Source organism: Bidens hawaiensis, unplaced genomic scaffold, assembly GCF_021521415.1.
Source record: "Bidens hawaiensis isolate Kalapana, Puna unplaced genomic scaffold, B.hawaiensis_p1.1 tig00030034_1, whole genome shotgun sequence".
NCBI lineage: Eukaryota > Viridiplantae > Streptophyta > Magnoliopsida > Asterales > Asteraceae > Bidens > Bidens hawaiensis.
This window is the reverse complement of record NW_027494995.1, coordinates 29,828-43,040: the sequence shown is the minus strand read 5'-3', so window position 1 is coordinate 43,040 and position 13,213 is coordinate 29,828. Positions and strand designations below refer to the sequence as shown.

General features: G+C 39.2%; 1 protein-coding gene across 1 annotated transcript; it reads left to right on the top strand.

Annotated features, from left to right (window-relative positions):
• Positions 1–926: 926 nt before the first annotated feature.
• LOC143579865 (uncharacterized) lies at positions 927–1,628 on the top strand. Its single transcript, XM_077063043.1, has 2 exons — positions 927–1,112; positions 1,185–1,628. Exons 1-2 carry the CDS (start codon positions 927–929, stop codon positions 1,626–1,628), a joined length of 630 nt encoding a protein of 209 aa, XP_076919158.1.
• Positions 1,629–13,213: the final 11,585 nt, after the last annotated feature.

Here is a 13,213-nt window from a genome sequence, read left to right as displayed (position 1 = left end):
GGATATATTGCACTTTTGAATTGTGTGCCGCTTCACGGTCTCCTTTTAACACAACTCTTGATTCTTTTGTATGTCGACTTGCCGCTTGTGCGACCAAACCAAGGAATTTCACGTCCTCTTGACCACCATCATCGCTACCGGATGACATGCTAGATGTCGGATTTTTGGAATGATACATTAAAACTTTTACAAATTTTGTGAAGATGGGTATAGAGATTTTTTTAAACGAAAATGGATAAACTGCAGGTTAATTTATTTAAAGGTTTAAATTAATAATTTTTTAACTAAAACGCCAATATTACCCTTGAAATTATTAGCCGTTGGAGGGAATCAGTGTCACAATCCCTTGAGTGGATTCTTTTTTCTACGGGCCCGAGCCACACAGAGTGGTGTTCCTGCTTGGACCAAGGCCACAGACCCATACCGTCTGTCCCCTTATAGGGTTAAAAATTCCGATTCAACTTAAATGGTATTTTTAAACGACTAACAATTGCAATATTAACAAAAGACTAAAAAAATGCTGCTAGACATATTTTTTGTTCACTTTAAGTACTGATAAAAACATATGCCAAATAAGGTTAACAAAATGACGTAAATATGTTTCGTACGGTACTGAAGATATGATTATCAAATAAATAAACAAGTTGGCACTTGTTTCAAACCTCTAAGTCAAGTCACCAACTCCCTGATCAGACTTATTATATACCACAATTCAGACACGTATTTTTAGAGTTGAGAAGTTGAGCTAACAGTTTACCAATATTTCCAACCAAACTTATCTACTTTATTACTTTGTCTAGATTCCACATTTCCATTTCCTCTATATAAATCAAAATCGACACAGACTTATACATCCTCAAACGGAGTTAAAAATCACTTTCCTAGCATCGATCTTATTATTGTTGAAGTTTCATCCCATTAGAACAATGGCACGTTCCCACCTCAATTCCTTCCTAATTATTCTTGTTTCAGTCACTTTAGCATCAATCAATGGTGGGAAAATGGTTTCTGAGGCACGTAATCTTTTGGAGGTACCCGAGTTTCCAACGACAGAAGTTCCGGAGATTCCCAAACCGACAATTCCTGAGGTTCCAAAACCTGAAATTCCCGAGGTTTCGAAGCCAGAAGTTCCAGAGGTTCCCAAACCAACAATCCCTGACATTCCGAAGCCCGAACTTCCCGAGGTTCCAAAGCCTGAAATCCCGGAGCTTCCCAAACCTACATTTCCTGAGATTCCAAAGCCCACCATTCCAGAAATTCCAAAGCCAGAGCTACCAACACTGCCAAAACCCGAAGTACCAGAGCTTCCCAAGCCTGCATTTCCTGTGCTTCCAAAGTCTAAGATTCCCGAGGTTCCAAAGCCTGAAAATCCTGAGCTTCTGAAGCCTACTCTTCCTGAGGTTCCAAAACCTGAGGTCCCTGTGCTTCCAAAGCCTGAAATTCCCGAGCTTCCGAAGCCGGTATTTCCTGAGATTCCGAAGCCCACCATTCCTGATGTTCCAAAGCCAGAGCTACCAACACTGCCAAAACCAGAAGTACCAAAGGTGCCAGAATTCCCTAAGCCCATGTTGCCAACAATTCCTGAATTGCCCATGGACTCTCCTATCCCTACTCTACCTCATCCTTAGAAAGCAGCTTTTTATAAGATAGTGTGATTTATCTTAATTTCGGAGCGTTCTATCAGGACTGATCATTGATTATTTGTGGGTTCCTTTGTTTTGTTGTATGATGATTTGTTTATTTATTTGATGCTTTTAATATACATAAATATGAATATGATATACCACTTTATTTCTGAATCTGATTACTTTCATGGCGCCAACATTTTTCCATGCATAGTTATGAGAAATACAACATTCTATTTCCGGATGTGGAAAATTATTAAACCTTACTTCAAATATATAATATATACCCTCAAAATGGAAATTCTTATATATATAAAGAAAAGAAATTCTTATATATAATTAAACAAAGGATTATTAATTACTAAATCGTCATTGGATAACATTTGTGTAAGCTACATGAATGTGCTAAAATTATAAAATCATATTCGATCTTGGGTTCATAAAACCATTAACAAATTATTACTTCTTAAAGTTGGTTGATATTATATGAGATAATCTGTTTACTCTTTTTTATGTAGGGCCTAAAGTGGATATTTTGAAACCTGAAGTGGCTAAAAGTCAAACTCTGATCGAGCAAAGTTAAAATGGATAAAAAGTATCTCGCAAAATTATCTGCAAAACTTATAATAAAAGCATTTATAGTGGAGGAGTTTTGTAGATAGATTCTAAAATAAAAATAAAAAATGAAAAATGAAGTGGTTGCTAATAAGGTAATTTTATGACCATATGATAAAACTATTTTCTATTTTCGTTGTCTTTTCCGGATGTTAAACTACTTCTTTATAATTACAATTTAAACTTGTCATTTCTCAAGTAAATTAAAAAAATGGGCTACTAAATTAAGAGTATTACCCCAAACATCCCTAAAGTCATTATGTAGTACAATCACAATTCAAGATAGATTTAAGTTACTTTGATAAAGATAAATCACCATAGCTAAATATCCAAAACATATTAGGGTGGGAGAGTATATATATCCATCAGTTTTCTAATCATCTTTCACGCTTTCTCTCATTCACATCCATACAACGTCGTTATACCCATAACCATCTTTCAACCTTGAAAATGTGGATCATTAGCCATAATCCACTTTCAACCATTTTATTTTAAACTAAATTAACTAAATTCTTTTAGCATAATAAAAAATTAAAATAACATTCTATTAATTACAATGGTAAATGAAGAAGCTTTATCGTTCCCCGATGCACATAATCTTGTTGTTCTATATTATTGGCGTGTTTGTCGTGATCATTCGGTTCATCCTAATTATCAACTTGTAACTAGGAATACGCCTAGTTCTTAGGAGTTGATAGGACGTGACTGTGTTGGTCAGATTTGATAGGTGTACAATCTTGACGGCTGTCATTAGGAAACGTTTTTGAAACTTTTCATTTTCCTGCTTGACGTGTCTTGATGTCAATGGTTCTTAATTTACTTTTACTGTTCATCATAGCGATCAGTATAAATACCAATTAACCTTCCACTTTCTTTACACCTATTTTTGATTTCTTTCTTCTAACTTTTGATTCCTACTCTTCAAACCCTAATCGTCACCATTGCTCGCCGTTACCAGTTCTTAGCTGATTACATGATGTCTACGAGATCTGGGTTTCTTTTTGTTGAACATATTCCAATAGATTTGGACGAAAAAGATTTCCGAGTCGTTGTTAATGCTTATGGAATCGCTCATGAGTGGGAACCAGAGAACTTCCTGCTCTGGCATCCACAGCCGACAAATCACCGTCGGGGAAAATGGTTGTTTATGCCGAGTACAATACATATGGCAATCTTCTATTTCCGATTACTAGGTTCATGAGAAATTACTAGGAACATGATTCATTTATCCCAGCTACATGTGTCTGGGTTGATGCGCATGTGCCATTTCGAGTTCTGTTGCAGGGCACATGGTATCGTTCCGAAGGTAGACATGTTTACTGTTTTTTACAAGATGCGTTGCCGCGGCGGATGGTATAATTGTCTTCCTACTGATAAAAAGGCGATCGTTCTTCAGACGTCTTCTAGGGACCACAACTGGTAAAACAAGTTCTTTTGGATGCGGGAAGATGTGGTCCCGCTGTCCATGTCTCGTCGTCCCACTGACCGACCCTTACCTTCGCTTCCCGGAATCGAACGCCCAAGGGCCAGGGCTGGTACAATATGCTGACCGGTACCCCACACCCCTGCGTCCCATCCCCGAGGCTGCTTTAGTGCGAGCTGGAATGAGCCTCTTACGGCTATATCTGGGTGTTGTAACTTTCTTACGTAAACCTGACGGATGTAAGTGTTTTCTTGTCTCTTAGTGTTTATCTTCACAAACTTCTTATACGTCTCTTCATGCAGCTGAAGGGATTCTTTTGGTGGTTCTTGCTGACGCGGTGCTGGGGACGATGCAACATCGTTCACAGACAAGAAGCAACTTACAATTCTTGAAAAAACCAAAGACTGCTTCTTGTTTCCGCAAACTATCCGCTAGGAACCCGTGGTTTCTGAGGCTCTTTATGTGGGAGGAGGGTATAAGGGTCGGGACAAGGTGACGACCCTAGAGCGAGCCTCGCCATCTGCCACTGTTCTCCAACAAAAACTTGATTCAGATCTGGAGAATGCAATGAGCAAGTGGTTCATTGAGCAGGAGGCGACAAATGCTCGGGTTGCTATGTTGAAGATCCAGCAAGGGACCTCTCAAACTCTCGGTACACTAATATCTGAAAATTATGACTTCAGAACCGAGATTGAGACCCTCAAGACGAAGACTGCCCCAAGATCGTCTTAATGAGCTTCAACTGAAGATCAATGAAGAAATGCTGATCGGCTTGCGTGATGATGATTTCAACATGGTCGAGGACCGTCTTGACTATCTGTTTGGTAGCTGGAGGAAGTCTGGTGAGAGGACGCACACTCAAAGACAGCAACCGTCAGCTGGTCCGAGAGTGGCGGTCGGTATGGAGACAATGATGGGTTCTGAAGGGTAAGCAACTGTGGGTATTCTTATACCAAATGTTAGCGGAGCCTCAAGTGTTGTAGGAACCGGTTTTGTACCTCCGGAGGTTGGAGGATCAAGTACCCGAGCTGTTGTTGAGGAGGAGGAGGAGGAAGATGATGATGATGAGGACGATGATGAAGATAACATCCATGACAGTTTTGATAGTTTTGATGAGGACGATGATGACGGAGATGGTGGAAGTGGTGGTGTCGGTGCAGCAGGTGGTGGTGGAGCGGACTCACAAACCGCTCCACATGATGATGAACTACACGAAGACCCCTTTACTAGCGAGGCTTCTAAAGGAGTGAGGGATCTAGATGCTGCCCTGGAAGATGTTTTTAACGAGTTGTTTGATGAAGGTGAATTTGCAAGGATCATCTATTAAAAGGAGGGGAACTCAGAAGACGACGACGATGGCATCAATTACTCACCGTGTCCGGACACACCGCCTGAAGAAATTAGAGATCTGCTCTAACTCCTGAGGCTCAACCCGTGATCTCCCTGGCAGCAGACTCCACATAAGTGCCCAAACCACAAAAGAAGAAATGGCACTGTGTGACGACTTGTGCAAGTTCACGCAACCGCAACTACCCTTGTCACGGTGATGCTCTCATTGCATACGCCAAGTATCACGTAGATAGTGACTCATGGGCATTGCATAGGGTGAACAAGGACCTCACCTACTTGCACTCAACCGAGATGCATGCTAGAACTCGAAATGAATTACTTTAGGCGGGCGGTAGGTGATGGTATTGGTGAAAAGAATTAGGATGGTTGGTTCAAGCGACATGTAGATCGAGAATCAAAGCGCCACTACGCCAATTTCCACTTAAATAAAGGTCGGAAGTGCAGGAATCTGACAGAGAGAGAGAGAGAGATAAAGCCACGGGTAAAAGACGAACCGCATGGAGATATGAAATGCCCAAATAATGTCGTACTATCTATCATGGAGAGCCTTTCGAGCCAAATCTCTTTTACGACTTCAAGTGCTGGGAATTTGACAATGAAACGGGCGAAGCCATCATACACTGCATGCATCCATTGCGTGTATTTGATGAACACGAGTTGATGGGGCTAAGCAAGGAAGACATCTTGAAGCTGTACAATTCGCCTTTGCACACTTTGGAGGATATCAGAAAACAAAATACCGATAAGACAGCTGAAGCCTTCAACAAGTTTGTCCGAAAACTTGTTGAACTTTCACTACTAGAAAACGGTGCTCTAGAGTATGACAACTACCGAAAACGAAGACAAGCGATAATACTAAAGACTAGAGGGAGATTGTTGGGCCATATTTTGTTTATTATTAGTCTTTTGTATTGTGTACGTTTTGTATGTTATCGTCTTTGTTAATAATCTTGTATTGGGCCCAAGGCCATTGTAAAAAAAGCCCATTGGGCTAGTTGTAATAGAAAAGATAACATGACATGCCTTTCCTATAAATAGGAAGCATGTGCATGTCACAAACAAGCTTTTGAACATATCTTATCCATCTAACTCTCTATCTCACTCTTGAAAGCCGAAATAACAAACATACAAACAAGATACGAGATCTAAGGTACTTAGTGTGATTTCCGCTAAGCACTAAGTTAGATTGTTCCAAGACATTGTTGTTTGATCCGCTCTAGGGACCTACATCTTATATGCATCTTGTTGAATTCGAGAAATTTGTTTGAATTTTGCCTAATTTTTGCTCAAAAATCTTCAAATATGACCAAAATGCCCTTCATTGACCCGACATAGTCAGCAGCTGAGTTGACCAGAAAAATCACTCAGAAAGGGTCAGTCATACTTGGTCAAACATCTTTCATTAAGAACACATGGTCAACAAGTCAACGGACAAGGGAATATTAAATCTTTTCTCCATTTTGTCCTATTTGAATTTAGAAAGTCAACTGCTGTAAAGTGCCTCCAAAATTCTTTCAAAATCCTGAAATTTGTTCACGAACACTTGCATTTTGTTCACGAACACTCAAAAGTACTCGTGACCAATCTTGAAAACTCTTTCATGAGTGGATAATACTTAGAAATTACACAGTGAATTTTATCATTCGGGACTATTGTGCAAGCACTCATGAGTAAACAATGAAAATTCCTTCACGACCGTCTTTGTTGTTAGAAAAACTTTGCATCAATTTACACTCGGGGCAAAAATTACTTGTTCTTTTCGAACATAAAACCATGTAACAGCGGTAAATTACCAAGATGCCTCTCATATCTGCATAAGCAGCTTGTACGTACACCAGAAACACTTATACCATTAGCTAAAATTACCAAAATGCCCCTGCACATGTTTGAGAAATAACCAGCAAACTTTTATGTGAAACAATATTCTGTTGTAGGTCCCAAAACGGGTGGATCTAACAACTATTTTTGAGTCAACCAAACTCGGTGCTAGCGAAATATCACACCGGGTCACCTTTGGTCTCAGATCTTGAGATGTCATTTCGGTTTCGGCTTTAGAGTGAGAGAGAACTAAGAAAGAAAGATAACAATTGACAAAAGGCTTCTTATTCTCATGGCATGCTTCCTATTTATAGGGAAGCATGCATGAGAATGGTTTATATTCAACTAATGCCCAATGGGCTTGTGTACATGGCCTTGGGCCCAAGATTGTTTACAAATATAAGCCCAAAAACACTTACAATACAAAAGACTAATAATAAACAAAACGGGAGCTAACAATCTCCCTCTAGTCTTTAGTAATGGAAACCGTCGGTATCGTACACCAAGCATTCGTTCTCAGAAAGTGGAAGTTCAACAAGTCTCTTGATGAACTTGTTGAATGCTTCAACTATCCGGTCAGTGTTCTGACGACCAATGTCCTCGACGGTGCGCAAGGGTGAGTTGTAGAGCTTCAACACGTCTTCCTTGTGCAGACCCATCAGCTCATGCTCATCAAATACACGAATTTCGTGCATATTCCTGCAGTGTATGACGGCTTCACCTGTAGTGTTGTCAAATTCCCAGCCAATAAAGTCTCGGAGAATGTTTGGAATATAGGGTTCACCATGATAAATAATGTGACTGTCTTTTGGTGCCCTATACCTCCACATTATTCGTTGCTGTCCAGTGGCTGGGTCGATCTCTCTCGGGTTCTTAAACTTCCGACCCTTGTTCAGCTCAAAAGCTTTATAACCCACTTTTGACTGATGATGCAGATGAGTGGTGACCCAACCTTCCAACGTCTCATCATACTCCCCCGTACACAAAGCTTTTCGTTGATAATTGATATCAACTTCCGGTAGCGAACTCAGCTCCTTTTGGGTGAGGCAGATGAGATCTCCGCTGTATCTTTTTATAGCCCAGCAACTGTTCTCCCGATTGTATTTTGCATAAACAATCAACGAATCATCGTGAAAGGGGTAGTTGATGGAGCGGGTATGATGTGCTAAAAGTAGTTTAATAATTATTAACTAAATTAACTAAAAATAAACACTAAATAATACTCTATACTCTCTAAAACTCGATTAAACTACTAACTGGCAAGTGAACCGATTGACTCTAGTAAAGCTAAGTAAGTCCGGATATCAAACCCACGAGACTCTCTAAATTACGTTTATTAGCTAATTGGACTCAACTACAAACACGACTTATTAATTTATATTTATTTGAGGGGGAGTTTTTATTTAAAATACTAATTTAAGACTATTATTAAAAACTAAATTAAGAAAACAAGTAAATTAGACAAAAGCAAAAGTTTGATAGTTAAATAATATGATGATAAGAAAACTACCTAGGCTAGAATCCCTAAATTTCAGTTATGAATTAACCGGGAAAATATTTAGTTATGGACTGGGATTGTAAAATAGACACTTAAAAGAAAACCCGAACAGGGACCCCAACCCTTCTCAAGAGACACCTATGGATTTCTAATAAGTTTTAACGCACACCAGTATTAAAAATCAAGCTCCCTTACGGTCACCTAATTAATTATGATTTAGTTCCTTTATACGAAATCCTACCTTACAGCGAGGAAATCAAAGGCGATTCAAAATATTTAATTGATTTAATAGACAAAAATAATAAATAATCAACCTTAGACAGATTCCATACGAAGAACTAAATCTAGCAAAATTAAATAATAAAGATCTATCAATAACTTAGCACTTTAAAGATTTTAGGTTAGCAGCACACTTAGGTTTATTTAACATTATTATTCCTATGATCTTATCGCGAAATCAAATCATAAAATAATCAAGAACACAAAGTAATTGACCTAATAGCAACCTATCATATGACAAACAATAATCATGGAAAGCTATGGAATAAAACTCATCAAACAATCCTAAGCATTCATACGCATCAATTTAATATAAGTAAATCTTTTACTAAATCATAAAAACCATAACGTAAATAAATCCCAAGTCAAATCAAAACATCAAAGTAGGTTCATCATAAGCCTAGGCGGTCTAACGGTTTAGCCAACAACCATACTCAAGAACAAAAGAAAGTAAATAGGTTCAAATAATAAATTCATGACAAAAATAATAAATTCAAACCAAATAATAAGGATGTTTGAATGAATAGGTATTGAGCCCGGATGCTATTTGGTTGAACCAAAGACTTTCTCTTCTTTTCGGCTGCCTTCAGCCTCTCTTTCGTGCTTAGGGTATTTTTTTCCAAAATCAGCCTAAGCGTAGACTTCCTAAAATTCCTTTCCAAACTTTCAAGATGCCCTCCTTTTATTTACGAGCCTCCACCGACTTCAAATTATGTTTGCAATATGATTTCTTTACAGCCCACTAGTCAAATTGATGGCCCAAGAAAATTGTAGAGCTCGTTCTAAAACCCAGCATAGTCCAATTATTACGTCTTGGCTAAAACTCCAATTAAACAAGAATAAGTTACTAGCATTGATATAACCTTTTAGATCTTTGTTTCTTTCTGCATCGTATATCAACTTTTGTAAGATTTATTTAATCATTAAATGTAAATTAATATTGTGGCAATTAATGAAAACGCGAACTTGCATTATAGTGTGAGTATTTCTATTATTAATATTATTATTATTATAACAAATAATCGTTTTTAGTCGTTGTCTCTTGAAATCTTAAAAACCCATATATGAACCAATTAAGAATAATATTTAATAAAAACCTGGCTCAAAAGTAATAAATGTATATGAAACATTTATATAATAATATGTATATTTCAGACCACATCAGGGTACTAACACTACTTGTCACTATGTGAGTCTTCCGTTTCTTCTTCTGTGTTGCTTGTGACAAGTTGGCGGCTGGATCAATGACGGGATCATTTGCATGTGCTTCTAAAGTTGCTTGAACTTGAACCGGTGGCGTTTCCGGATTCGGAGAATAGTGATGTAGAAATCATCTTCAGAGATTGAACCGGTTCAAGAGTTTTCGCGGCTTCAATGAAATCACCAATGACACCTGCAAGATTACCTGCAAGAAACAACTCATTATAATTGTTCTCTATCTGGGAGTCGTCATTTCTCACTTTGCTAGCAGATGTAGTGGGATCATCATGTTGCTCTTGATCTTGTGGAGGCAATTGAGTGTTAACTCCACCTCCACCTCCTGCTGTACCGGCCCCACTATCTCCATAATGATAATCACCTCTGTCATTATCATCACCATCTTCATCAAAACTTTCGTGGACGTTATCATCTACATCATCATCTTCTTCCTCGTCATCATCATTGTCACTCTCATCTTCATCATCACCATTGTTTCCACCATCACCTTCTGTGTCACCACCAGCTTAAGTTTGGGCATGAGGTTGCTCAGTATGTTTAGGTCCCAAGCCGGTTCCCACTCCACTTCCTACTTAAACAATCTGTGGTACAATACGACCCACGGTTGTTTCTCCTTCCGACCCAATTCGCCTCGCAAGGCCACACTTGGACCTGCGGTAGGTTGTGGTCCACCCATATGAGAAGACTCACCTGACCTTCTCCAACTTCTAAAAACTGTGTCAAGTCGGTCCTCCATAGCATGGAAATCATCATCCCTCATTCCCATCAGATCTGAGGCAGCTTGATACTTGCTGACTAACTCCTCATTCATCTTGAGCTGCAACTGGTTTAGACGATCCTGTGCAGTTATTTTAGCTTGGATGGCCTCAATCTCGGTTCTGAATTGTGTGTTTTCAGCAATGAGTGTACCGAGAGAGGTGGACGATGCTAGCTGTCCCTCAAGCATAGAAACCCGGGAATTGGTAGCCTCTTTCTCAATATCCCACTTTGTAGTAGCATCGTCAATCTTCTTAAACAATCGAGACTCAAGAACAGTGGCAGCAAGTAGGTCCTTTTCAAGTGTTTCCACTCTATTAGACAACTTCTTGTTCTCAGCTCTTTGATTGGCATTTTCTAGCGCTTCTTTGTTGAGAAGTTCTTGTTGATTATGAATTCGACCTCGGAATTGATTGATCAAGGATCATTGGTTGTCTATCAGACCATGGTGCAGGTCTCTTTGCTGTTCCAAGAGCTCAACTCTAGTCACCAACTTTGCTTTGTCCTTGTCATCTTCAACTTCCTTCTTCTTTTGATTCTTGATATATTCCAGAAGCACCAACTCACGCTCAGCCCTTTTCGCGTTTGATTCCTCAAGGGATATGATCCTATCAAGGATGGGATCAGCATACACCAGCATACACCGAAGGTGTAAAGAACATTCCTTTGGCTATTGGTTTTGGTGAGAGGATAGTAGTTGGTGGTGTATCGGAGAAGATGGGTGGTGATGTTGTTTGGAATGGAAGGCTAATGGATTGGGTAGGTAGTGGTGAGGTGGTGGAGATGGGTGGTGATGAGATGGGTGGTGTTGAGAATAGAGGTGACTTATCAGATAAGTCACCCTGCTCAGCTTCAACCTCTGACTCAGTTTCCTCAAACAATCCAAACTTGGGTCCCGGTCTTTCTCCTTGATACTGGTGACCCTTTCCTTTAGTACTCAACAAAATCCCGAAGATAGACTGCCTAATTTCATTGACATGATAAGGTTCGGGCAATGACTTCTTATCCTTTGCTTTCTTATTAGGTGGCCTGGGTGCCTTTGGAATCAAATTGTCTAGTAACAGCTGCACGAATCTGGGACACATGAGCCAAGTTGACTCATTCCTTGCATTTACAGCATGCACAAGAACAACCTCCAGGAATAATTGAACTTTTCCCGATTTTTCAGTGCATACATAATCCGTACCCAATCTGCACGCATGCTGTCAAATCCGCCATGTAAGTCTGATAGACAGTGAGTGACTATATGGAATAGGAATTTCCAATATGGCGGTAGATGCTTCTTCTCCAAACTCTTCCACTCAGTATCATATCCCATATCCGTTACGAACCCACTCATCTTGGCACTGCCACCTTTCTCATAAACATAATCTGGCTCATATTTGATCTTCAGAGCTCGCCTGATGTCTTCTTCTGTGATCTTCAGTGTCTTTCCTGCCACCTTTGTGTTGTTCGAAAGGGAATCCTCTGCAGGTTTTGCAAATGGCAGAATTCTACAAACCCACTTGGAGTAAATAGCCGGTTTGGCAGAGATGGCATACTCGAGGGGTGACTTCTTCAGCCCCTTGATCATGGATGTGAACACCTTGTCCTTTCTATCTTTTGGCTCCTCGAGAGAACAATATAAGTTATGAGCCTAAAATCATACATCAAGATCATAAGAATCATCATTTATAAAGTAAACAAGCACAAGATATACTATATACAAAGCTTAAGTATGCACAGAGTACTTAACTTAATTAATTACTTATAGTTAATTAATTATATACAATTTAGTTTTAATAAGTTAAAAAGTTAATTTTAGTCTATTAAGAAGTTAACAAGTCTAATATATACAATGTTTGTATGTCCATTAAAGTCCAAAGGTCAAACAGTCCATATATGTCAAAACAGTCCAGTAGCTTGTCATTCCAGTAAGTTGAAAATTTTGCTAAGTGTTGGAATTTCGCTTGAGGAATTTCGCATGGGCTCTTCATTCGCTTCGCATGACTATGCGAAGCGAACTAGACATTCCATTCGCTTCGCATAGGAGTGCGAAGCGAACAAAGTATTCCAATCACTTCGCATGGACGTGCGAAGTGAATCAATAAGATATTTCGCATCGCATGGTGATGCGAAGCGAACAAGAAAATCATTTCGCATCACATGTTGTGCGAAGCGAGCGAAACAGAGTTTCTTATTCGCTTCACATGAGGCATGCGAAGCGAAAAACCCTTTCATGCGAAAAACCTTTACTTAGCCTCTTTTTGATCCTTTTTGCTTTCCAAGTGGTCGCCTAGACCCGAATTGTGGATATGGAGATTTTGAAGCAAAACCCCTTTGGCTAACACCTTCAATCGAACCCTAAAAGGTTTGAGAAACCCTAGATCTAAAAACTGTACAAAATCAAACCTAAAACTAACAATTAAAGTGTAACGCCCGTTAATTCCGGTTTCAATAATTAAAGCTTGTAGAGTATGTATAATTCTCGGGATTTATCCGACGTTTCTCGGAAACCTTTGCGTCATCTCGGTACGTTAAACCATTTAACTTTCCTTCCATTTTGCCTTACACTTCAATTTGGAGGGACTTGGATGTAACTTTCATTTTTATATCATAAAACAAAACAAACCCTAACTCCTACCAGCAGCT

Excerpts from the sequence above, each read along its gene's own strand:
- LOC143579865 (XM_077063043.1), top strand. The coding sequence starts at position 927 with ATGGCACGTTCCCACCTCAATTCCTTCCTAATTATTCTTGTTTCAGTC. Across the intron at positions 1,113-1,184 it reads CAAAACCTGAAATTCCCGAG|GTTCCAAAGCCTGAAATCCC; the intron begins GTTTCGAAGCCA and ends GAACTTCCCGAG.